Consider the following 27,301-nt stretch of genomic DNA (forward strand, 5'->3'; position numbering starts at 1 on the left):
CACATTGAGATACCACCTTACACCAGTTAGAATGGCAAAAATGGACAGGGAAAGAAACAACAAATGTTGGAGAGGTTGTGGAGAAAGGGGAACCCTCTTACACTGTTGGTGGGAATGCAAGGTGGTACAGCCACTTTGGAAAAGAGTGTGGAGCTTCCTCAAAAATTTAAAAATAGAGCTACCCTATGACCCAGCAATTGCACTCCTGGGTATTTACCCCAAAGACACAGATGTAGTGAAAAGAAGGGCCACATGCACCCCAATGTTCATAGCAGCAATGTCCACAATAGCCAAACTGTGGAAAGAGCCGAGATGCCCTTCAACAGATGAACGGATAAAGAAGATGTGGTCCATATATATAATGGAATATTACTCAGCCATCAGAAAGGATGAATACCAACTTTTACATCAACATGGATGGGACTGGAGGAGATTATGCTAAGTGAAATAAGTCAAGCAGAGAAAGTCAATTATCATATGGTTTCACTTACGTGTGGAACATAAGGAATAGCATGGAGGACATTAGGAGAAGGAAGGGAAAAATGGGGGGGGGGAATTGGAGGGAGAGATGAACCATGAGAGACTATGGACTCTGAGAAACAAACAAGGTTCTAGAGGGGAGGAGGGAGGGGGATTGGTTAGCCCGGTGATGGGTATTAAGGAGGGCACGTACTGCATGGAGTACTGGGTGTTATACGAAAACAATGGATCGTGGATCACCACATCAAAAACCAATGATGTATTGTATGGTGACTAACATAACATAATAAAATTAAAAAAAAAAAAAAAAAAGAAGGCCACACAGCATCGAGCTTAGCTACAGAGCAAAAAGCAGGCAGAATTCATCCTCCGCGCTCACTGTTGCCTCTGGGTGACTCTTTTTCACCTCTATCCCAGCACTCTCCCGCTCACCCTGACTTGTCCCTTCCTCCATAGAGAGAACCACCAGCCTCAAGCAGCAACTGCTCGTTACATTCCTCAGAACCCTGCTCACTGTCCCCTCAGGGGCTGTCTTGGCTGAGAAATCCATCCCCACTAAGGAGTTCACTGGTGTCTCTGGATTAATGAGCCACCCTCTTCACAAAACATGTTTACATGTCAACAAAGGGATTCAATCAAAGAGTGACTTGAATAATGGGAATTTCAGATATTTGGTCATGACAGGCCAACAGGATATTTGTTCCCAAAAGGTATGACCTTGTGACTCTTCCTACTTCCCCTGTGGGTGTCAAGCCAACTGGATATCCAAAAACTTTGGCCACCTGAAATTATTTCATTCTCAGTGCAGTAAGGACCCTGATCTTGATTCTTTCCTTTCAGGATAGGACACTTAGAGTTTCTGAAACAAAATCTCCAGTCCTGTAGACATGTGTCCCCGAATATACCAAAACTATAGGCTCAAATCTTACCTAGAAAAAGAAAGAAACAGCTATAACAATAAATAGGAGAATTATTCTGACTTTAATATCCACTAAATGCTATTTCATTCTGCTCCTTCCAAAATAATATTTAGAATAAAAGTCAGAGCAGATGGCTTTACAAACTCAACATTTTCCCTAATCTGGGGCTGGGGGGAGGTGGGTATCTCTGCTGGGAATTAGTCAAGAAATCTTTGTGAGTGGAACTCATTTTGACTTCCACAGGTAATATTCTTCCCACATAATTAGGCACAACTTCACAACTCAAGGGAGAGAAACAGTAGGGATCTTCATCAAAGTCACCTGCGTTAAAGAAAAAAAGAACATTTTCAGCCGTGGCATCGGGGACTTCGCAGATAGTAGAAGCATCAGACATTTTTTTTACCACACGAAGGAGCGAGTAGAGGAATTAGAAAGGAAGTAAATGTGGCGGGGCTTTCCTTGGATAGTTTATACAGATCCAGGGTAAATTCATTCATCCCAACAGCACTGTTTGGGCCATTACAAGTGCATATGTTCTTCCCGCATTGTGAATAACGGGCTGTATTATTCATAGTAACCTTAACCTAGGGGAGGATATTCCTGGACAAACCTTGAAGGCCTTCAGGAAGGGACAACACAAACTGGTAACACACACATATCTACAGCCCCTGTGAATCTGATATTCTTGCTCGGAAGCCTTTGCCGTTTGTCAAGCCTGAGAGCGCCCAGCGGTCCAGAAGGCTCGGCTTCACTCTGTGCTAACGGAAATTAAGCTGCTAGCTCTGATATTCTGAGGGCCACATCCAGACTGCAGATTTGGAACCTGTGACCCAAGAGGCTACACTACCTGCCCTACCAGCTGAGTCACGGTCACAGCCCCAGGCCCCTCGGCTCTCCGGATCTATCGCTTGGTACAACACTAAAATCCTGGGCATGGTATTAAAAACAACCCTAAAATCCTAGGCACGGTGGGCTACCGCCCCCCCCCCAAAGAAAGACACGTACATTCGAGCCATATATTTGCTAATGAAACTATATCCCCCAGGGACAGCAGGAGAGCCAATACCAATTAACCCTTTTGCAAAAATGATATTTCCCTATCAGCCTCAACTATTATCTACTAAGCAGCTTCCACAACTCCTGCCCTCTATTATATGCTATGGCTCCCCAGTGCCTCCATATGAGCACCAGAACGTATCTGCAAGTTAGCTGGCCAGAGTGATGGACACTTGTGAGCACGGAAAGTGTCTTTCCATACGCATCAACTTTCCCATACAGAGAAGGAGACTGAGACAGTGCACTAGTTAACCAGCCTAAACTGGGAAACAATGTTGCCCCACACAGTCCAGAAGCTGGTAGGCACTTTGGAGATTACCCACCCATCCCAGCCTCCTCATGTTGAAGGTGGAGAGAATGTAGCTCTGAGTAGGGGAGAGATGTGTCCAAGGTCACAGAGTTAGTGACAGAGCTGGGACTTGAACCAAAGCCTTCTGACTCCAAGTTTGGTGCCTTTATTTTTTTTTTAAGATTTTATTATTTTTTTTAATCTTTTTAGTCATCTCTACAGCCAACGTGGGGCTTGAACTCATGACCCCGCGATCAAGAGTCGCATGCTCTACCAACCAAGCCGGCCAGGTGCCCCTTGGTGCCTCTATTTTTTTTACCCACCATGCTGATTCCAGATTGGCCGCAGATCTTGGAAATAGAACTGCTGTGTGAAGCCAACATAATGAAAAATACAAGTGGCAGTCCCACCAACAGCCCTGAGAAGGTGTGAGAATGACTACAGCCGGGCTGCCAAAGCTGTTCTGTATGTGTGAACTGGAATCGACTTTGGTCCTTAAGAAAGGCAACCAAAGGTCACTGCACCATTGTCCAGCTGGAAGTACACAACACAGAGGCATCACAACATCAGCTTGAATTCCCAAGTTCTTGTTTCCTTTGCTTTTCCCTTCACTTTGGGCCTTCAGATCAATCCTTTCCTGGGGCGCCTGGGTGGCTCGGTCCTTAAGTGTCTGCCTTTGGCTCAGGTCATGATCCCGGAGTCCTGGGATGGAGTCCCGCATCGGGGTCCCTGCTCGGCGGGGAGCCTGCTTCTCCCTCTCCCACTCCCCCTGCTTGTGTTCCCTCTCTCGCTGTGTCTCTCTCCGTCAAATAAATAAATAAAATCTTTTTTAAAAAGATCAATCCTTTCCTTACATTTTCCCTTCCAATACCCACCTCCACCTCAACAACTATCTCTGTACCTAGAAATTTAGCTTTCTATGGAAGAAGTTGAGCAACTAAGAGTGTCGTGCAGCTCAGCGGGTGTTCTTGGTGGCGTGCGAGCCAGGCCACCTGAGTTCCGGCCCCAGTTCTGCTGCTGATGGTGAGTGAGTGTCCATAAGACCCCTTTCCTTTCCCTGCTTAAGGTTCCTCATCTGGAAAATGAGGGGATCACACTAGACATTGTCTAAGGTTCCTTCTGGCTTTCACAGTCTCTGACCGTTGTTTTGAATTACGCATGAATTTGTTTTGACCTCTAGTCTCTTCCCTCCCATCTTAGTTGAATAACCCACCAGGTTTGCACTTACTAAGTTCACTAGGTGCTTCTATATGCACTTTCTCAGCCAGGAACGAGCCCAAGTATATACATGCACACGTGTTTTCAGTTTTGAGGAGGTAGTATCTCCCAAGACCACGTATGTGGCCTCACATTAATTCAATATTTCTGGAATGTAAGGGTAGACAGCATAGATTTTCTCTCACCATTTGGGAAGCTGATTTCTGAAAGAGTGCATTGTGCAGAGCCTGAAGATTTGAAGGTAGAACTCGTGGCAGTCGACTTGAGGGATGGTGTCAACAATTTGTCCTGGAAGGTTTTCTTCAGTCTCTCTTGTTCATACCCAACATGTAGCCCATACCTGCTGTCCCCATCTGAAATGACACCAGAAAAGTTAAAACCATAAAACGCATCAAATTCTACACTTAACACAGGCGAATTGCATGATGTGTAAATTGTACCTCAATAACCTTGTTAAAAATATAAAGCTCAATGCACAGAGCATCTGCTCTAAGTACCTCAAGGAGTCAGCTTCTCTATGAAGTTGTGAAAAGTAAAATTTATACTGTAATGTGTGATACAGGCAGAGCTAATTCATTTACCAAGGATGCCTGCTTTCTTTAGAGCTTGGCACAGAGACCAGTGGGTTACTGACATGCTCAGCATAAAGGAGGAAGTTCTCTGTGCTACTTATAAAATCTTCAAGTTCAAGCACTTGCCTTCCCTAAAAGAAACAGACTGGGCTTTGCATTGAGGCTGAAAGAAGCTGTCTGAATTGGATGGAAGAGACTTTGATACATAGAAAATCAATTTGCAAAGATACCATACGATCCAGCAATTGCACTACTGGGTATTTACCCCAAAGATACAAATGTAGGGATCCGAAGGGGTACATGCACCCCGATGTTTATAGCAGCAATGTCTGCAATAGCCAAACTGTGGAAGGAGCCAAGATGTCCATCGACAGATGAATGAATAAAGAAGATGTGGTATATGTATATACAATGGAATATTATGCAGCCATTAAACGGAATGAAATCTTGCCATTTGCAATGACGTGGATGGAACTGAAGGGTATTATGCTGAGCGAAATAAGTCAATCAAAGAAAGACATGTATCATATGACCTCACTGATATGAGGAATTCTTAATCTCAGGAAACAAACTGAGGGTTGCTGGAGTGGTGGGGGGTGGGAGGGATGGGGAGGTTGGGTGATGGACGTTGGGGAGGGTATGTGCTATGGTGAGCGCTGTGAATTGTGCAAGACTGTTGAATCACAGATCTGTACCTCTGAAACAAATAGTACATTGTATGTTAAAAAAAAAAGAAGAAGAAGAAGATAGCAGGAGGGGAAGAATGAAGGGGGGGAAATCGGAGGGGGAGATGAACCATGAGAGACGATGGACTCTGAAAAACAAACTGAGGGTTCTGGAGGGGAGGGAGGTGGGAGGATGGGTTAGCCTGGTGATGGGTGTTGAAGAGGGCACGTTCTGCATGGAGCACTGGGTGTTGTACGCAAATAATGAATCGTGGAACACTACATCAAAAACTAATGATGTAATGTATGGTGATTAACATAACATAATAAAAAAAAAGAAAAAAGAAAATCAATTTGCCTGGACTGGAGATATTCTCAGAGACAACATCGGGGTCTATCTCATCTTCCACTGTATAGGATGGGCCATCGCTCCATCCCGCTAGGCTTCTTCCTACCTCCACTCTCTCTCCTTGCTTCCCACATCCACTCAACCCACTGTTGGCTACAGGCCAGAAAGCCCCTGTGACCCAGGGCCTGAAACACAGTAGGGCACTCAATCAATATTCTTTTGAATTGAGTTGAGATTGAGGTGACAGCAAGGACAAGCAATCCAAGAATCTGGGCCAAAAGAGAAGTTTCCCTAAGTTAAAATATGGCCCAAGTCACATTCTTCACTTGACTTCATTCATCTCAGCACAAAAGTATAAATCATCTTCATGACATAGAAACAGCCTCCGTTTTGATGCCGATGCTCTATGAACTCAAGTCAGGAGACAAGTTAATCAGATCAGTTGTGCGAAACCTGTAAAATTCAAAACCTTACGCAAACTGGCATCTTACCGGAAGAGTTATCCAGTCGTAACCACCCACAACAGAGGTGTATCTGCCACTGCTCCCGCACACTCTCCTTCATCAAGCAGTAAAACACGAAAATGAGGAATCCTAAGTCAAAAGAAGAAGGTCAGTCTGTTTCAGCTTCTTTCGCCAGCGGTCACCAACACCCAGACCCAGATCTACTCTTATCACCGTAGACACTCCTCCTAAATAACCTCAGGGCCATTATGGCTTTCTGAGCTCATCTTTCTAGCTGCCCTGTCAGAGGCAGTGATGGGAAGAAGGTCTGTATTAAGACTTCATATCAACCACAGTTTTCCCCCGGGGCTGCTGTCTATCCTAGAGCTTGAGAGAGCAGCCCTTCAATGGTAGTCCGCCTCCGAGATGGCTCTCAATGATCCCTATATCCTGGCATGTGTATCCTTGTGTCATCGCTTCCCACAGCCTATCAATAGAATATGGCAGAAGTGATGTCATGTCATTTCCAAGAATGGCTTATAAAAGACATTGTGGCTTCTCTCTATCTCTGATTACTCCCTCCAAAGGAATCCAAGTGTTATATAGCTTGAGGACACCTTGTAGCCCTGTGGAGAGGCCCACACGGTGAGGAAGTAAGGCTTCCAGTCCCTAGCCATGTGAGTGAAGCTTCCTGGAAGCAGATTCTCTGGAGCTAGTCAAGTCTCCACATGACTAAAGCCTTGGCTGACAGCTTGATTGCAACTTCATCAGAGTCCCTGAGCCGGGGCTTCCTGGGTGGCTCAGTCGGTTAAGTATCTAACTCTTGATCTCAGCTCAGATCAAGCCCTGTATTGGGCTCTAGCATGGAGCCCACTTAAAAAAAAAAAAAAAAAAAAAAGAGTCCCTGAGCCAGAACCACCAAGCTAAGCTGTGCCTGAATTCCCAACCCTCAGTAACTAGGTACGATGATAAGTGCTATCACTTTAGGCTGCTAAACTTTGGGAGTAATTTGTTGCACAGCAATAAATAACTAATAGACATGCTCTTTGGCACAATTACACTGTGTGGAAATCACAAATTTGGTGCCCTCATTTTCCACTGCCAGCCCTGATTTTGTCCTGAAAGTGGGATAGAGCGGGACTGAGGGCATCCACCAGCAGCGTTGGCCATTTCTCATCCCCATCCTCTAAAATATCTCCTTGGGAGAAAAAAGTAGGACTTGAGATTTTCCTTATGGCAAATGCTCTGGAGGGCAAATTGGATCTCCTAAAGCTTGGGGGTGGGATTGGCAGAAATAAACATTAACAAAACCTTTCCAGGTGCCTCAAACTGAAACTCATCTTTCCCACTTCTGAGCTCCCATAGCACTCTGTTTCTTATATGACTTGCTATATGTGGCCACAGTCTCCATGTATTGCCCATCTCTGCACCCAGCTGTAAAGTCTTTTCATCCTCATATCACTTCTCCCTTTGCCTCCGGTACTATGTGTGGTAGCCCAACAGATGTTTGTTGACTTGAACTCCAAGGCACTTGATACACAAACTCTCACAGTTTTCTGCAGCCTTCATATTATCTTCTTGGGCCTCAACATCTTTTTTTTTTTTTTTTTTTTTCCCAAGAGTAGTTTGCAACCCTTTGTTCCCTATACAAGGTTCAGCTTGCCTCCTCACTGGCCAGTTGTGCTGAAGTAAATGATTAGTAATGGGTCAGAGTGGTCTTAACTCATTGCAAGTTGAGCACGAGACAGTAGTAAATGCCCCCAAAGCTCACTTCAGCTAGGGCATTAGTGGAAGTCAAGAATGTTGGTTGAGGTGGGTTAAGAGTCTTCTGCCATCCTGCCCCCGTTTGGTCCTTTCTCCTACCAGCGCCATATTCAGTTTGGGAGGCTTCGTTTTGAAACGATGATGACAAATGGAAGTATTCAAGAATAGAGAAGACTCGGAGTGGGAACATAGGGTGGGGAGAGATGGTAGCTATAGTTACAGATCTGAAAGGGCTGTCATGAAGAGGACGAATTAGGCTTGTTCTGTGTGGTGGCCAGGTTAGAACCAGGAGCAATCGGAGGAAGGCACAGAACCACCACATGGTAACACATTGCAGCTAGGGTTTACTAAGTAATGATTATATCATAGGCATTGTGCTATTAGCATCATTTTTATAGCTGAGAGACCTCAGGGTCCAAGAAGTCTAGTAAGTCTGACTGAGTCACAGGGCTCATATTGGTGGCAGTGTCAAGACCCAATGCAGACAGTCTGGCTGCAGAGCCCAAGGTCTGAACCACTGCACTATACATTCTACCCTCAGAAAAGGGTGACCCGGATAAGATGCGGAGCCAGTTAGAAGCTACAGTGGTAATTATATTACAACATATCGGTGTATCAAATCAACATGCTGTACCCCTTAAATTTACACAATGTTAAATGTCAAATATATTTCCATCAGACAAAGAGAGAAATTGAATGCTCTGCTTTATGGAACGGTGAGCTCTCTGTCTCTGGAAAGTTTCAGGTAGGGGCATGTGACTTTCTGTCACTCCATGGGAAGTTGGATTGGGAAGAGCTCGGGTCCCCAGCCTCAGCCCTGAGACTCTCTGATTCCAGGTGGGAGGCAGCAATCTGGAGGCTAAACGGAATGACATGTGTCACTCACTCCCCTGAGGGCTTTATCTCCGTGTCACCAAACAACTGTGGTGATGAATCGAGCAGCGCTCACTCTTTCCGAGCAGCAGAAGCAAGGGGCAACGGGGACAACAAGCACCTATTATCGTTCTGATTTCCTGCATGGAGTTTAGTTTGTTCTCAGACTTAAAGGTTATTATGTGAATTCCAATGAGCTGCCTGCCCGCTCTCCCTCTCTGCCTGTCAGCCTTCCCTTTTCTTTCCAATAACAGATTGATCTGCTTACTCACTAGAACACAGGCATGAGGGAAGATGTCAGGTTTTTGTCACCTGCATTTTTACTTGTGCATCCCTCCTTCAGAAATGGCTCATCATGCACAGCATTTTTTCACACCGGACCACAGGGCAACCCCCTTCAGCCAGAATTACAAACTTGCCATCTGTCTTAAATGGCTAATTTGTTCACTTGTTTCATTGCGTTCTTGCTCTGAGTGCGCACACGCGCACAAGTCTGTGTGTGTGTGTGTGTGTGTGTGTGTGTAACTTGAGTTTGAAACTCAGGGCTCTGCAAACCCCCTCTCTGTAAGATGGCACATTCTATCCTGTAAAGCAGGACTAGGAACTAGAAAGATTTGGTGCTTGGTTGACATAAAGCATATCTGACAGACAGAGACAGCTTGGCTCTGTCGATGCTGGATCTATGGGACTTTGGGCTTAGTCCTCAGGAGATCCCCCGCTGGATTCTGCTTCTAAGCCACAGAGGCTTCCTGCTTAGAAAGTACTTTCCCTTTCCATCATAGGAATGGAGCACTTGCTGCTTTGAAGACACCCCTCCTCCATTTGTAAGCTCTAAACTGCTTTGCTTTCTTGTTCTTTTGTCAGCTTCCCCATCAGCCCCTCTTTCCATAGGGTGAGTGTGTTTCTCCTCAGAATTAGTGAATGGACTTACTGCTGAGGAAGAAATCTGCCCGCGTATCTGGTTCCTAATCGACTCCTGCACACATTCTACACCCAGGCATTTTGTGTCTTTTTACATTCCAATCAGAACATGCTTGGAAGAATCTGGTGGGACAGAAATTTCGGCTGATACACTTCATTGCTCAAAAATGAGATGGTTTCTTGAATTGAAAGACATGAGAGCAAAAATGGTGCCTTATTCTAGAATGCTCCCCCATCGCCCTGCAGCACCCTGCAAATGCCTGGCAGAGAATAACTACATACCAATTCATATTTCCCAAGATTCCACAGGGGTTAATAACCACACGACAAAGTGCTCTGAGGTTTTTTAAATGCTAGGTTAAAACAAATTTTTAAAGGTTTTTTTTTTTTTTCCCAGCAGAATTTCTCAGAGCTTTTACCATGGTAATATATATGGTGCCATTTTAAGAATGGGGGAATATAGTTTGCTGCATTTCCCGAACTTTTTTGACCATAGAACTCTTCTCTTGCTGGAGCATCTCATGGACCACCAGTGGACTGGAGTCTGGTAAAGGGGTTTATTGAGTGGATAAATAGTTTGGAGCACTAAGGGAAACCCTAATTCAATGCACTGTCCAAGCTCCTCACAGCTGCCCCAGTAGCTCAACTGAACTGGGCCAAATTTGAGGACAAGTAGAACATGGGGCAGAGTCCGAGACTCCCAGGAAATCATTCTGCATGCCTCTTCCTCTGAGGATTTGTAATAGGCAAAGTCAGGTTAAAATGAACATCAACAATTAGAGGTATATTAACCAGACCTCTCGCTTTTACTTCTCGTGACATCTTTGGCCTACCATGCAATCACCTACCATGTCACTATCATTTCCTCCTTTCACCAGACAATGGGAATGAAATTAAAGAGCTATAGAGACATTAGCTTATGATCATCTAATTCAACCGTTCTGGTGACTTTTCCAAAGTCGATTTGGAGCAAAACCAGACTAGAACCTTGGCCTCTTGCCTTGGCCCACTGCTCTTTGCTCTTCATCTTCATTCCTTTATGACTCTCTAATTTCCTAGTCTGGCTCCTTCCCACAATATTTGGATCTCTGATGTAGCCAGAGTCTAGGGGGTCAAAAGTTTAATGCATCTACTGTCCAGTAATTATTGTTTCCAACGGGATTGCGCACTTCAGAATGTCAACGTGAGTGCGAATTCATACACTCACGAGCACGCTGTGGTGATGCAGTGAATACTGGAGAAAGGATCACCAGTCAGTGTTTAATATAAACATTGCCAACTAGCTGGGGTTGAGTTAGCTCTCTGGGCTTTTCTCTATATCCCCAAGTCAGAGTGAGCTCATTTAATGAAGTCCTAACATCTGGATAATGTTTCCAATGGCTGCCTGTCAATTCATTGATAGCAAAGGCCTCTTGGAGTATCTTTTCCTCCCCTCAATCCCCAAAATGTGAGATTATTTTCCAAAGCAGCAAAGCTTTGGTGGAGGTCTGGCTAGCCCCAGAAAGTACAAAGAAGCAGAAGTTACCTTGCAACGTGTTGAAAATGGCAAAAAGATATAAGAACAAGATCCTCACAGGTCCCCAGGCAAAAAAAGCAAACCCCCAGGTGAGGCCAAGTAAGAATGTCAGGCTCATTGTGCCTTTGAGATCATGCAGGGTCGTCCTCCGCTGAGGCTTCCGGCTTTGGGAGTTAATAGAATTCAGTTGAACGAGAACAGTGCAGAACATGGAGAGATTCATTAGAAATATGAGGCAAAAATAAGCCACAACTGAGGTGTAAAAGACAGAATCATCTTTAATCCAACAACTGTAAGAGACAAAGAGGAGAAGGCCATTGTGAGGTAGAGAAACTCAAACGTGTATTTTTCAGTGAGACTCTGAAGGTCACCTCATCAGTTTTAGTTCACCTGGGAGCATCTGCACCTAGAGAGAGGAACTGCCTTGACCAGATGACCTTCACTCATGCTCACTGGGGGCAGAGTGGGGCTTGAACCCCAATCTCCTGAGCCCCAGTCCAGGGTTCTTTCCAGCGCCAGAAATCCTGGAGGATATGCAGACACTTCTCAGTCCACTTCCCTAGGAGGCTATTCTGTTCCTCAACAGCAGAAAAACAAATGATGTATTTTCCTCCAATGTGGCTCTCCCCCCACCCCGCCCCACCACCTTACACCTGACCTTTTGTTTGCAGGATGAATTCTGCTTTGCATGATAAATATCACAGTAAAAGGACATGAGCAATGACTGGCTTTCCTGAATGCTACATCAAACAATGAAGAGATCATCAATGTTAATGATATATATTTTAAACCTCCCTCCACAGCCTCAGGTTTGGACGACAAAAGGCAACACTGGCCACTGGACTCTTAATGGCTCTACTGTTTCTATTGAAGAAGAAATATGTGATGATTCATATGAACAGATACTTCATCTAATAACATTTCCCAATACTAGAGGCATTACCTCTGAGTTGTGAACATGGACAAGCTTACTAATTTAACTGTGTGTCAACTTAGCTGAGACCTCTTTTCCAGAACCAGGAAAATCCCTTGCCATCGTATTGTTCATGTTGGTGTGGATACTTTCATGTGTGTGAGTTTGTGTGTGTTTGTGTGCACGTTGGGAGGGAGTGAGGGAAAAAAGCATTGAATTTCCCTAATAAAGTCTAATACCTAGGGTTCCCTGAATATCATCTTCAGCCTTAAGGGAGGCTATAGAAGACATTTTAAAAGGGGCAGCGTTATATGTTTGGATGCAGAATCATCTCTAAGACATTGTTAAGTACCAAACAGCGTATATCTACCATTTGGGTAACAGAGTGTACAAGAGAATATCTATACAGATCTGATTGTTGGTAATAAGAGTTGCATCAAGGAAGAGAGACAGCGTGGCTGGGGGTTGGGAGCGGGGCTTACTTTTCATCCTCTGCCCTTTTGTGCGTTTGAATTTTATACCACGTGCATGTATTACTTCTTCAAAATATAATTATATAAAAAAAAAGCTCTTAGAGCACTCTGCTTCTTACTAACCAATTCACATATGAAAGGGCTCTTTTCAGGAGGAGTGGAGTTGGTTTTGTTCTGGTTTTGCTTTTGCTTTTGATCTTTGAAGAAGAATCACCAATAGATAGACACTGGGGGCCCTTTAAGCCACAGAACAGGCGAGGAGCAAGGACAGAGGAAGAGATGAGAAGGAAGGGAAGAGAAAAGGGGGAGAAAGAAAGGATAACAAGAAGTTATATAATTAGAAGGCACCTGCTGGAAAGGACAATATAATTTTGACCCTCTAGAAACTGTCATCTGAACACAAAAGATGGCTGAGTCTGGGGGGCGAGACCTCCTACATTTGATTCCAGTCCAGGGGGAGAGGAAATCTTTACTAAAAAAAAAAAAAAAAAAACAACCCAGCTTGAGAGGCAACAATAAAGAGAATGGATCTAGGTAAGTAAAAAACAATCAGAAGCATGAAAGGAAAGTACACTGTCTAAAGGACTACATTGTAACTAGCTATGCGCCTATAAAAGAAGGTTTTGGAGAGGTAAATGGTGACTCTTTTGTGGCTCTGGATGAGAGAACCGCAGAGATGGATTTATACATCAAGAAGAAAACAAAAGATGGTGAGCACGGCATAATGTATAAACTTGTCCAATCACTAAGTTGTGCACCTGAAGCTAATGTGTGTCAAATAAAAATAAAATAAAAATTTGAAAAAAGAACAAAAAGAGAAGAGAAAAAGAAGAGAAGAAAGCAACAGGACAACAAAGCTGAGCCAATTTACAAAGGAAGGCAATGGAGTCTTTCAGGGGAGACCGTTGTTGATGGTGGAAAATGTCTTCCAGCCATCTCTGTATTTCCTTACAGGGCTCGCTACAGCTCCTGCTGGGTTCCGTGAGCTTTCTAATCACAATTGCTGCCTGTTAGGTAGAACGTGTGGAACAGGCCACGTGCTGAGCACTTTATATACGTGACGTCATTTTCATTTGCACACTATATTGACAGCAAACATTATTGTCCCCATTTTCCAGTGGAGGAAACGGAAGGAAGAGGTAAAGTAAGTTGCCCAAGGTCACACAGAGCCCAGGCACCTAATTATACGAGTGCGCCTGTGACTGTGTTTAGGCCAAAAAAGGCTGAGGCTGAGTACCCCCCTGAGCCAGCGGCAAGACCAGACTGCAGGTCAGGAACCCCGCCCCACCCCCCAGACCCTGATGGTCAAGAACATCACCACCTGAGAAGCAGAGATGCTGGTACTTACAATGGAGTCGCTGAGCTCAGAGTTCCATACAGATCTTTTTTCACGCTGAGTGCGATTGCCACCATGATCCCTGGGATTCCTAGAGGGGGAAGCAAGCCAAAGACATCCCATTAGGAAGTGGGAGAAGTCCTGATCATTGACTGTGGGCCCTGATCCACCAAGACACTTTAAATGAGCCACAGATGTGCGGGCATCAAAATACCATTGTTTGCAAAATGTTTGTGAATTTTTCCAAGTTAAACATTTCTAGGAGTGCTCCAATCTGCTAAACTAAACAGCATGCCAAAGACTCCAATTCAACACCCACTGGTTATTAAAAATAGCTCAAGCGCCAAAAAATCAACTTGGCAATCGAAGTATCTAGTTCATCGGAACACAGGTTCGCATCAAGCATTTCTTCCCAGATGATGGGCTGCCAATTTTTTTCTCCTTTTCAATAGAGGCCCTTAGTTCCCAGGATCTTTTTGTCTAGGTCACCTTGGAGGAAGGGCACAGGCAATCAGCTGCAGCCTTCAGTGCTTTCTGACAGGGGGGCTGTTTCCACACTCATTACTAGTTTGACATTTTGACTAGATCGACCAGTTAACGACCAGTCAATTCAGCCAGACTATAATAAAGCAATCAGTTCAGTCAAAGTGGCCAAACGTGATGTGCGTGTAGACACAGGATTTAAAAATCCAATTTCATGTACATTTGTAAAACTTAAATGATTTCTTTATTTCTAACAATGTATTTCTCCTAAACTAAGAGCATTACACCTGCACACGTTTTAGGGGTTTCCTAAGATGCTTTGCAAGGCTGTTCTAAATCCCAGAGTGCCAAGCATCTTGAAAAGTACCCTCCACTGTCCTGTTCTGTGAGAAACAGGACAGTCCCGTTTGATCTGTATATCACACTTAGCACAGTGCCTAGCATGATGTAGATATTTACAAAAATACCTGTTGAAAAAAAAAAAAAACCCAGGACAGTCCCATAAATACATAAGAACAAACTAACGGTTGCCAGGGGGGAGAGGATGGGAGAAGGGCAACATGGGTGAAGGGGAGTGGGAGGTGCAGGCTTCCAGTCTGGGAATGAATAAGTCACGGGGATGGAAGGCACAGCATCGGGAATATAGTCAGTGGTATTGTAATGGCGCTGTATGGGGACAGACTGTGGGGAGAACAGCATAACGCATAGACTTGTCCAACTCTATGTTGTACACCTGAAACTAATGTAACATTGAGTGTGAACTAGACTTCGATTAAAAAAGTTTTTTTTTAATCTGTTGGAGGCCAGAAAGGAGAGATGGAAGGGGGCCTCCCATCTACAGTGGAAGTTGTGAGGCGGTCCCCAAGCTGTGTTTACCCTTTGGTAATCAACAAATTAAAAAATTATCGATTAATAAACCAAAAAATCCCTACTGATTATTAAAAAAACATGTGGACCAATCTACTGCCTTGGACAGGGATTTAAGTACCGGAGTAAAACTTCTTCAACAGGTTGGTTTGGCATTAGGAAGACAGAACTTCAAACATAAACGGATGTTAATGTTTGTTTTCCTTGCCATTGATTTTTTTTGTTTAATATTTAAATGCTCCAAAAGTCCCCTTAGCAGGACAGCTCTGAGGTGGCTCCCCGGTGACCTTGCAGGCAGAGGCTGGACCAGCAGCTGACCTGAGCTTGGGCAGAATGCCCCGTGAGCCCGCACGAGCCGGAGGAGCCCACAGGCATGTGAGGAGGGGCTCTGAGGCTGTCCCCTACTCGCCTCTCCATCTCCTCCAGGAGCCTTTCGTGAGGCAGTTTCTCGTCCCTCCCAGGTTCAGGGGAGGTGTGGGGCTTTGCACCCTGCCCCCTCAGCACAGAGCTGCGGAGTATAAAAGTGCATAGCTCCACTTAGAACCGGCTCTTCAGCGACAGGGAATCCCTCAACTCATGTGGCAGCCATCCGTTCCCTTTTTTTTTTTTTTTTTTGGTGTCTTTCTTTTATAGTGTGTGGGACGAGGACCTGGGAGCTGGAGCCTTTAGCTACTCTTCCCTTTGCCGTCTATGTAAGCAGTTAGCCGAATCTTCAACAGCTTGTTGCACCTGGACAGGTCAAGCCAGTCAGGCCTTGGCCTTGGCTCGGGTGTGTCTTTGACACTCCCTAAGTTTATCCCACCTCCAAGTACCAAGTCTTAGCCTTCGCTGCCGCTCCTTGCACCCCGGCAAGTGTGTGTGGAATGAGAAGATCCATGAGAGAAGAAGAGCCCTGGGGAACACTGTTACTTAAGGAGTGAGGGAGGGAGGAGGGGTCTGAGAAGGAAGCTGAGGATGAGAGATGACAGGGGGGAGGGAAAGCCAAGACCAAGCGTGATTTCCAGCCCCTTTACAGTTAGCCATATGTGGGTTATCTGCTTTGGAGATTATTCATGAAGCCTCTTCCACAACGTTTTTCAATCTCCCGGTTGACTTAAGGTGAGGGCTACCAGGCACAGGCGTGTACTGACTGCTTTGGGCTCCATGTTTCTGATGGATTGCAAAGTGTACTAAAACAATCTTAGCTTATGCTCTGCTTAGTATTTGCCTGTCTCTGCTCCCCACATTAGCATGGATAATAGCACTGACTCTGTATCCAGTGAAAGCATGTGCTATGTTAATGAACTCATTAAAAGGATGAGGACCTAATTGGGAAGCTATTGTCTTTACAAAGGCAGCAGATAAAAAGCTAGCCTCACATGGATCCTCTGCATCCCACTTCATACACGTCTCCTGTGTCTCCAACACATTCTCCAAACTCAAAATGTGTTTTGAATAGTCAAAGGGAGGGGGGAGGAGCTGCGCTGACCGTGTCAGAAATACAGGACAACAACCCAATGAAATAACATGTAAATTAGGAGATTTTTGTGCTGGGTTCCATTCCTGGTTTCTTCCATCGGGGAGCAGTGACAATGACCGCCATGAGGTGTGGTGGGAATCAGGGCGGGTCTGACCCAGCACCCCTCCACACACCGCAAGTCCTTTCCCTGTCCCTTCAACAATATGACTACATCGTAGAGGTTGCATGTCCAAACTATGGAGCCAAATCTCTGATTCAAATCCCAGCTCTGCCACATACTAGCTGTGTACACTTCAGCAAATTACCTAATCTCTCTGTGCCTCAGTGTCCTTACCATTAAATGGGAATAATGATGAAATCTTTCTCATAGAGATATTGTGAGTGCTGAATAAGTATGCAGCATCCTTACTGTTGATAATAACAGAATTTGGTCCTGAATAATGTGTCTCGTGAAGCCGGAATTTGAAATACACACAGGCTTAAAACAGAGACATCAAGGACAAGCAGATATCCTTACCCCAACCAACTAGACAAAATTTAAGGATATAATTAGGGACATATATGTTGAAGACTCTGACGAGAGACAAATACATGTGGACGCCCTCCAGGCCCATCCAAGTCAAAGAGACGAGCAGGAAGTAATGAAGGGCCACCGCCGCTGTGACACACAGTCCTGCTTTCTGAAATGACGAGGACCAGGAATTGACCAGAAACGTCAGGTTTAACATCAGTAGTGCTGTGCACAGGTTGACCAGGATTTTGGAAGGATGATCTTTTCGAAGTTTGCTAAAAGAAAAGGCACAGTGTTTAGTTAGGTAGGGTCTCTGGTTTTCATCAAGCAATGCCACACCTCATCTGCCTAATACGTGTAAGAATAAAAGAAGTGGCACCTGGGTGGCTCAGTCCGTTAAGGTTAAGCAGCCAACTGTGGATTTCGGCTGAGGTCATGATCTCGGGGTCGTGAGATCGAGCCCCGCATCGGGCTCTGCGTGCAGCAGGGAGTCTGCTTGAGATTCTCCTGCTGCCCCTCCCCCAACTCACACACACTTTCTTTCTCTCTCTCTATTTAAAATAAATAAATAAATCTTTTTAAAAAATCAAAGAAAAGAAGTGCTTATTAAAATTAACTTGCTCAGGGACACCTGGGTCAGGTCATGCCTGCCTTCAGCTCAGGTCATGACCCCAGGGTCCTGGGATCGAGTCCTGCATCAGGCTCTCTCCTCCGCGGGGAGTCTGCTTCTCCCTCTGCCTGCTGCTCCCCCTGCTTGTGTTCTCTCTCTCTCTCTGACAAATAAATAAATAAAATCTTAAAAAAAAAAAAAGCTTTAAAAAAATTAACTTGCTCATTTTACCTTACATGTACTGAGCTCCCCACCCTTTTTCCAGGTAGAGTCAGAATATCCTAAATACAGTGCCCTTCACTAACAGGAATAATAGTAGCCTCTCTGAGCTAAGCAGCACCCTTTTTTCTTTTTCCTTTTCTTTTTGTATTTTGGGGAGAAGGAAGGAAGGAGTTTTCTGGACACCAACATTCTGTCATCACTCCTTCAGCAGACTCAGGGCTAGATCTACTTGTTGTTTCTTGTGGTGTTGATTTTAGCCCTTCTGACAGGTGTGAGGTGATATCTCATTGCAGTTTTGATTTGCAGTTCCCTGATGATGAATGATATCGAGCATCTTTTCACGTATCTTTTGGGCACCTGGATGTCTTCTTCAGAGAAATGTCTGTTCATGTCTTCTGCCCATTTTTAATTGGATTATTGGTTTTTTGGGGTGTTGAGTTATATCACTTTTTTGTATATATTTTTAAACTATTGAATTGTACACTTTTTTAAAGTTTATTAATTTTTTTTAAGTAATCTCTATCCCCAACATGGGGCTCAAACTCATGACCCTGAGATCAACAGTTGCATGTTCCAATGACTGAGCTGGCTAGGCGCCCCAGTTTTTTATATATTTTGGATACTAACCTTTTATCAGATACATCATTTGCAAATATCTTCTCTAGAGGGAATATTTTCAAATCTCAGAAGATTCCTTCATTCTTTCTCCTGTTCAATAACCTTCCCCCACCACCCAACACACACAGTAGAAGTAACCAATATTCTAACTTTTGTCCCCATAGACTTAGTTAGGCCTGTACTTAGAACTTCGTATAAATGGCACCATGCAGTATGCTCTCCTATTTTTCTGGCTTCCTTTTTGTTCAACTCTATGCCTGTGAGATTTAGATATTATGTTCTGTGTTGTACAGAAGTAGTCCATTCTTTTCTACTGCTGTGAAGCATTCCATTTTATGAGTATACCACAATTTATTCATCCAGTCAACTGTTAATGTACATTGGGGTTGTTTCCAGTTTGGAGCCCCTATGAATGAAGCTGCTGTGAATATTCTTTTTTTTTTTTTAAGATTTTATTTATTTATTTGAGAGAGAGAGAGAGTAGAGCGAGAGAGACAGAGCACGAGTGGGGGTGAGGGGCAGAGGGAGAGGGAGCAGCAAACTCTCTGCTGAGCAGGGAGCCTGATGTGGGGCTCGATCCCAGGACCCCGAGATCATGACCTGAGCCGAAGGCAGACGTTTAACCAACTGAGCAACCCAGGTGCCCCTGCTGTGAATATTCTTGTATATATCTTTCAGTGGACACATGCACTCATTTCTCTCTAATAGTGAAGTTTCTGGGTCAACAGCTAGATATGTATTTATTCTAGTAGTATTGTCAAAGAATTTTCTAAACTCCTTTGTCAGATATACGCATTGCAATTATCTTCCCCCAATTTATGGTTTGCCTTTTCACTACCTTGATTGTGTCTTTTGGTGGAAGAAGTTCTTAATTTCAACGAAGTCCAATTTATCAACTTTTTCTTTTATGGTTAGTGTTTTATATCCCATTAGAGAAATCTTACCCTACCCCAAACCTCTTTCTTTTAAAAAATCCAATTATAATCTCTCTCTCTCTTTCTCTCTCTCTTTTTTTAGAAGAGCCTTGCCTGTTTTTTTTTTTAATCTGTCCACTTCATAATCTAATGGATTTGACCTCTTCCTATTGTGATGAATAGGAACATTTTATGAAATTAATGTGGTTACAATGACAACAGCATCCATCAAACCAAATTAAACCTATTCAGAGCAAGACTTTATCAACTTACTGAAAAGCTATGTATGTCACTATTGCAACTCCCAGGAAAATGGAGGAGATTCCACATCCAATGTATGTTATCAGCACTAATATCCGTTCATTCACTGCATCCATTGCAGACCTGGATAAATCCTAGGAAATGCAATATGTTGTATTTTATACATTTGCCAGAGCAAGTTTATGGTAAAATGCTTCCAGGGCTCACCAATAGGAGGTTCTCAGGATATATAGCATCTCTGCTACAGCTCTTATAAAACCAGAGTATGTGGATGAATATACAATAAGACTGTATATTGTTTGTTGAATATGCTTAGTGCAACTTACTGTGTACAGGTCATGGAGAGCCATCAACAGCACTGGCAGAACATTTAGTCCTTGGCTTTATTGTCATTAACATGTTCCACACTTAAAATATAACCAAACTAATAGATGTGAATTTGGGATGCAAAGTGAATCATTATTTGAACTAAGCGTCCCAAAACACTACACAGAACATAAAAAAAAAGAAATGTTCCTTTCCCTTAGACCTTAAATAACTTTCATAAAATTGAGAGACAAAATGGACCTTAGAGATCACATAATCTCAAAATTTTCTAACCTAAAGACCATAAAAGACCTGAAATGGCATGCAAAATCATTTCCCTATATGCGTGCATTGTTCTGGGGAGAACATCTGGGCTTTCCTCAAGTTATAGAGATTCATGAATCATAAAAGGCTAAGAAGCACTTGTCTACCCTGGTTGTTCTCAACTAGAAGCAATACTGCCCCTCCCCCCGGGACATTGGCAATGTCTGGAGACATTTTTGGTCGTCACGCCTGGAGAAGGGGCTACTGGCATCTAATGGGTAGAGAGGTCAGGGATGCTGCTAAACATCCTACCATGCACAGAACAGTCCCCCACAACAAAGAATTATCTGGTTCAGAATATCAACAGTGCCAAGCTTACCATGAGTAGGAGAAACAACTTGTGCACAACACATAATAAAGTAACTCAAGAGAACTAAAAAAGTACTCAGAGAAGAGTAAAGAAGAAGGAACATATTTGAGAGCCATTTTCTTTCTTTTTTTTTTTTAAGTAAACTCTGTGCCTAACGTGGGGCTTGAACTCCTAACCCTGAGATCAAGAGTCACATGTTCTTCTGACTGAGCCAACCAGGTGCCCCTTTGAGAGCTATTTTGAAGGAAAACTCAGCAAGTCCTCATGTTAGGGAGGGCCATAGGGAACTAAAGAGATGGAAGAGTTAACTAATGATGACTCTGAAGCTCTAAGCCTGAATATGAGACTTGACGAGTCTTGTTTGGTTAAGTACTGCAAGAATTTTAAAAAATATATCTTTCCTACACTGCAATCTGACAATTAAAAAATTTAATGCCCATACCCTTTGACCCGGCAATTCTTCTTCCATCAATTTATCCTACAGAAATAATTACACCAGTGTTAGAAGAGAAATGAATAAAAATGTGTATTACAGCATTGTTCATAATGGAGAAAAATCGTAAACAGTAAAACTAAAATGCCTGCATATAGGGGATTGGTTAAATTCATCATGTTTACTCCACACAAGAGAATTCTATAAAGGTATTTTGAAAATTGAAGTAGACAGATATGTATTTGCTTGAAAGGTGCCCCATTGTATTGTTAGTGCAAAGCAAGTGGTAAACAGCGTGAATAATTTGATCCCATTTTTATAAAACAAAAACATATATGGGGGTGCCTAGGTGGCTCAGTCGTTAAGTGTCTGCCTTCGGCTCAGGTCATGATCCCAGGGTCCTGGGATCGAGCCCCGCGTCGGGCTCCCTGCTCGGCAGGAAGCCTGCTTCTCCCTCTCCCCCTCTCCCTGCTTGTGTTCCCTCTCTCGCTGTGTCTCTCTCTGTCAAATAAATAAAATCTTTAAAAAAAAAAACATATTAATATACACATAGGAAGAAAATGTGAAAGAATTTACATCAAGGTGTTAAAGTTAGTGATCTCTTGGGAGGGGAATTATGGGGACCTTTTCTGTAATGTTTGAATTTTGAGGAGCAGGCATTACTTTTATAAGGAGAAAAAGAAATATTTATTTCAATCTGCTCTACTTTGGATGAACAAAGAAGGGGCTTTTTTCCCACTCACATGCCACTTTTCCATCACAGTTCACCCAGGTATCTCTGGTCTGTAATCTAATAGAAGTTGTCCAAACTCTATCAAGGAGTGATTGAGACAACTCACCATTAAGACTCCAAAATGGGTGAGGTGGTCACACTGACAGATTGTGTGATTTACGTTTGTTTCCTTTACTTTACAGCCTGATGAATTCCATCCACCTTGCCCATCTGCAGGAGACAGAAGGGAATTTCAAAGCAATTTTGTTTTTCTCAGAAATGTTTAACTTTTCATTATACGCACCTTCTGAGCGTGTGTTCTAATTAGTATTTTTTGTTAAGAGAACAAGATAGAGGTATAGTTGAACATTGAAATCAAATGAAGTCTAATAGGCAAAATTGACTTTTGGGGGACTTCGTGCATGGCATACCTTCTTGGGCTCTCACTTCCTATTCCTGCACAGGAACTCCTACAGATTAGGATAGACTCTAATCATGAACAGAGTCCTGCCACCATGCTGGAGGGACAGAGTTAGGACTATTTCCCTAAATAGCACAAATAGGAAACAGGTAGATCTAGAACTTTCTGAAGGACATGAGCTATGGAATCTAGGCTGACATTTGGTCCTGCTTGGTGGCCCTGGAGTAAACATCTGAAACGACCAGCTCAAGCCAGATCGTGGTTTGTCTGTCACTCCTTAGGGCCAATTAAAACCTCTGGTTTACTTGACACTTGCCTCGTTTCTCACTCTTGAGTTTATTTAGGGTTCTAAAACCAACCTCCATACCTCTGCATAACCTGTAGATCTCAGATACTAGACCAGATGTAGAATAGAACCACCAGGGTAGCACTAGACCAGAGAGGTTATCAAAATGTCAAAATTTGTCCATCCAGGATAACTCCATAGATTCCAGAGGCTCTGGATCCACGGACAGAGGGTGGGGGCAAAGGTGTCAGTGACAAGGCTCATCATTTTGCCGGAATCTTATCCTGGGAGACTTGGAGAGGACCAGGAAAGGACGTGCTATCTCTGTCATAGGGAAGGAGTGGTAGTCCCACGGGAGGAGAATTTCCTTTTTCTCCCACAATTTCAAGGATACTGAAAAGGGAAAAGTTCCCAGGCAGAGGGGCACGTAGCCACTCCTGGCATTCCAGGGAAAATGGATTCTGGGTGGGAATACTTTGAGATTTGGCCATATCCCCGGAGATTCCAATGGAGAAGGCAAACTGAAGAGGAACCCAATCAGCGATCCCCGTCCCAAACCCCTTCTCTTTACTGTCCCCAAAGACTCATACCTAGCCAAGCAGGAAGGGCCCTTCGAGATCAACCAAGAAGTCTTATCCCCTCAATGAAAAGATAAAAAGATTGGGGCCCCAAGAGAGTAAATGGACTCCCCAAGGTCACACAGTCAGCCTAGAAGAGACGAGGAAAAAAAGGAAGAAGATAGTAGATGTTGCAAATCCCCATGGGAAAACACAGATGAACAGCCAGGTGTTCATTTCTCAACTTGCTTCCAACAGCTTAAGGCTACTCTGCACTGGGTCTTCCAAATTCCCTTATTCCCGAGTTGTATGATTTTTCTGATCCCCCAAATAAGCCTCTTATCAAAGAGAAAGGCCTTTTTTTTAACCTCCCATGCCGTAACTAGATATAAAACTCATATTCATATCTTGGTCAGTCAGAGTTCTCTGTAGGATCTGGTAAGACAGTACAGCTCCTTCTCATCCAACTGCCAACCAGGAAAATGGTCAGGGGCAAAGGCTCACTGAGAGCCGAAGACAAAGCTTGCTAAGAAAAATACTTACTGTTACTCCCAAAGTCCCAAAAGGCACAGTGAACCCAATCATAATTCTAGAAAAAAGAAAAATCAGAGGTAAACACCTTTCCTTGTGATAGTTACCACACAATGGCAACTACACACAAGTGTTTTCTTCTCGATGTTTTTACAAACAGTAGACACACACACACGCACATACACTTGGACCATCTGCAAGTTGGTTTTAAGACTAACCCCAAGTGACTTGGGGCTTATAAGTGAGAAAACAGCATACTATTGCATGGTGGTCTAGTATGTGTCCTTTAAAATATTTGGTAGGGACATCTGGGTGGCTTAGTTGGTTAAGCGTCTGACTCTCCGTTTCGGCTCAGGTCATGATCTCAGGGTCCTGGGATCCAGCCCCACATCAGGCTCCACACTCAGTTGAGAGTCCATTTCTCTCCCTCTCCCTCTGCCCCTCCCCGTGCTCGTGTGTGCTTTCTTTCTCAAATAAATAAAATCTTTAAAATAAACAAACAAACAAATAAAATATTTGGTAACATAGGAATAATCAGAGCTTCTTCCAGACGTGCGTCTGCCTTTGTTCCATGGACTTTCCTCACAGCACGGCCCCCAAATGCCAGTCTTCACTCCTGCCTCAAACGAAGAAAAGAGTCTGCCTCTTGACCCTAAGCCAGAGGAGCTGTTGACCTCTCAGCACTTGCTGAAGGGAGAAAAAGAGCAGCAGGAAGCAACTGAACACACTGATGAAGTACAAAATGAAATAGACTCATGAACAACCCAGTGTGGAGATCTTGAAAGTAGAACAGAAATATAACAAACTCCACCAACCGTGTTATTCAGAAGAGGTCAGAATTGATAGCCCAAATCTCCAATTTAGGGGTAACAACACTTGTCAACCATTCACAAGTGTTTGCACTGCTCAGGGAGGAGGATGGAGAGATGCTGAGCTGAAGTGACAGAATTTGAAGATATTAAATCAGGTAGGTTACAGGATAGATTTTTATTTTGATGAAAACCTTTACTTCGAAAATAAAGTTCTCTCCAAAGAATTTCATCTGACCGAGAATGGTGATTCGTCTTCCAAGTCCACTGAAATCAAATGGAAATCCAGAAAGGATTTGATGAAACATTTAAGTCCAATGCAGAATCGAGCCAGCAGGAAGAGACAGCATGAGGAACCAAAGCTTCTTCCCCTGGTTTCCTGACCATTCTGATGCAGGGGCGGATGAAGCAGGAGAGGTCATCAAAGATGATATTTGGCCAAATCCGTGACCGCACTACTTGGCTCCCGATATGGATGATGAAGGAAGGGAAGGAGAAGAAGATGATGATGAAGATGGAGGATTGGAAGATATTGGTGAAGGTGGAGGATGAAGGTGAAGGAGATGAAGAAGAGGATGAAGGGAGGTAGATGAGGAGGAAGAAGGAGAAGCTGAGTCATGGAATGCCGATGGATTCCAACCTTCCTTTTTAAATTTTCTCCAGTCCTTGGCAGCAAGTTGCAGTCTTTTTTTCCCCCTCCTCTTGTGCTCATTCGCCCTGTTTTTTCAAGTCTCTTTTCTCTTTGTCTATACCATGGTTCTCAACTTATTTTGGGGGGAAATGCCTCAAGCAGAATACAGCGGGGAAAGAATCTCTACCCTTTCTGTTCCAAATTCATTTTTATCCCTTCCTGTATCAACACAAACTTTCTGGAATCAACACCACCATACTCTGTGGGAAAAAAGGAAACCCTTCTGCTCCCCTAGGTCTGCTGGAAACTGGAGGGTGCGGGGCCCCTGTGCAGTAGTGCTTAGAGTTCCCCTTTTCCTCCTTTTTCTGGATATTGGGCTCTATGTGATTACAGTGTCTCTATGTGAGTATGGACAGTTAGCATGGACCAACATGCATCAGTCTACTTTCTCTTGGTTAAAAAAAAGAAAAAAAATTTTAAAAATGGGGTTATGGGGCACCTGGGTGGCTCAGTCAGTTAAGCATCTGACTTCAGCTCAGGCCATGCTCCCAGGGTCCTGGGATTGAGCCCCACGTCCGAGCTCCCTGCTCAGCAGGGACTCTGCTTCTCCCTCTGCCCCTCCCCCTGCTCATGTTCTCACTCTCTCTCTCCCGCACTCTCTCTCTCAAGTAAATAAATAAAACCTTTAAAAAATAAAAATAAAATAAAATTTTAAAATGAGGTTATAGAAGATCAGCAAAGGGTAGGTTTGAGATGCTTGGGTGGGTTAAGTGGGCATTCTGACAACATGGCTTCTCCTCTGGCATGTTTAATTGTGATGTTTAATGGAATTCCTTGCAGTTTAAGATGATACTTTTAAAATAAAATTTTCTACTAATGATGACTTGAGCCCTGCCACTGGATGGGAGAATTAGCAGTACCTGTAGGATCTTATTTGGAAATGACATTCTCTATTGTAACTTTGTTCCTGTTTATTCTTTTTTTTTTTTTAAGTTTTTGATGTAGTGTTCCATGATTCATTGTTTGCATATAACACCCAGTGCCCCATGCAGAACGTGCCCTCCTTAATACCCATCACCAGGCTAACCCATCCCCCCTCCCCCCTCCCCTCTAGAACCCTCAGTTTGTTTTTCAGAGTCCATAGTCTCTCATGGTTCGTCTCCTGTTTATTCTTAAAAAAATTTTTTTTGTTTCACTGGAAAGGAAAAATGATGCTCAGGGTTTTCTTTTTTAAGATTTTATTTATTTATTCGAGAGAGAGCATGAACAGGGGGAGGGGCAGAGGGAGAGGGCCAAGCTGACTCCCCACTGAGGGAGGAGCTTGACACAGGGCTCAATCTCAGGATCCCAAGATCATGACCTGAGCCAAAGTCAGATGCCTAACCGACTGAGCCACCCAGGTGCCCCAAGATGATGCTCAGTTTTAAAAGTTAAAAGTGTATGAGTTGCTTTGTTACAATAAAACTAAATGTGTACACATACACACACAAAGATTTGGTAACATAGGGATTTGCTACACCCTTCTGGTGCAAGGCCCAGGAGGAGGCTGAATGGTCAGGGCAGGTCTGATGTGGGGTAGGTGTTTCTTGCAGAACTTTGGAATTTGGGGCTCACAGCTGAGATCAAGCTTTATGGAGACAAAGTTGAGCTGCTTGCTCATTAGGCCTAGGGAGCATTCCTGGGGCCTCACCAGCTCCTACAATCTCCAGGAAACTGGAGGCAATGAGAAATTGGTTGTTGGGGGATGCTTGGAGAGCCGGGGCCCATGCTGGAATTGAGAGATCTTACCCATCTAACATGTTTCATTTGGTATCTGTTTTTTCTTCCGTCCCTCTCCCACCCTTCTTTCTTCCTTCCTAGAATTAAGACCTGTGAAAAATATGCTGTACCATATGGTCGTTTAGATTGGGAATGAAAGAAGCTATTAAGACTTCACACTGGACATACATTAACATCAAAGAATGGAATAGTAGTTCATTCTTATACTACAGCTAAATTTGATCATTTAGTAATATATACCGTATGTTATGCCATATGACTATGGTTTTAATTCGTTGGTGATAATTAATACATATTTTAATGCTCTTCGTGGCAATTGAAAAGGATCAAAATGTTCAATTATTTTAAATTGTTTGCCTCACTCAAAAACAAATGGAATTAAATATCATTTAGTGTAATGGGACAACCAAAAGATCCACCTGCCCTAGTCAGTCCTCTGCCAATCTGTCACAGTGCTAGAAGCCCACAT

At 43.6% G+C, this 27,301-nt stretch overlaps 1 protein-coding gene and 1 pseudogene across 1 annotated transcript in view; one reads left to right on the forward strand and one right to left on the reverse strand.

Annotated features, from left to right (window-relative positions):
* Positions 1 to 1,536: 1,536 nt before the first annotated feature.
* The window catches only part of ADGRG4 (adhesion G protein-coupled receptor G4), an 84,430-nt gene continuing 58,665 nt past the window's right edge, over positions 1,537 to 27,301 (reverse strand). The window contains 9 exon segments of the mRNA XM_032428240.1: positions 1,537 to 1,721; positions 4,149 to 4,316; positions 6,041 to 6,142; positions 11,076 to 11,356; positions 13,801 to 13,879; positions 17,115 to 17,383; positions 19,746 to 19,867; positions 21,946 to 22,049; positions 23,626 to 23,671. Coding sequence (XP_032284131.1) covers positions 1,537 to 1,721; positions 4,149 to 4,316; positions 6,041 to 6,142; positions 11,076 to 11,356; positions 13,801 to 13,879; positions 17,115 to 17,383; positions 19,746 to 19,867; positions 21,946 to 22,049; positions 23,626 to 23,671 — 1,356 coding nt within the window.
* On the forward strand, positions 24,185 to 25,473 carry LOC116647206 (annotated as a pseudogene).

The sequence above is a fragment of the Phoca vitulina genome, unplaced genomic scaffold (assembly GCF_004348235.1).
Source record: "Phoca vitulina isolate PV1807 unplaced genomic scaffold, GSC_HSeal_1.0 scaffold39, whole genome shotgun sequence".
Lineage (NCBI taxonomy): Eukaryota > Metazoa > Chordata > Mammalia > Carnivora > Phocidae > Phoca > Phoca vitulina.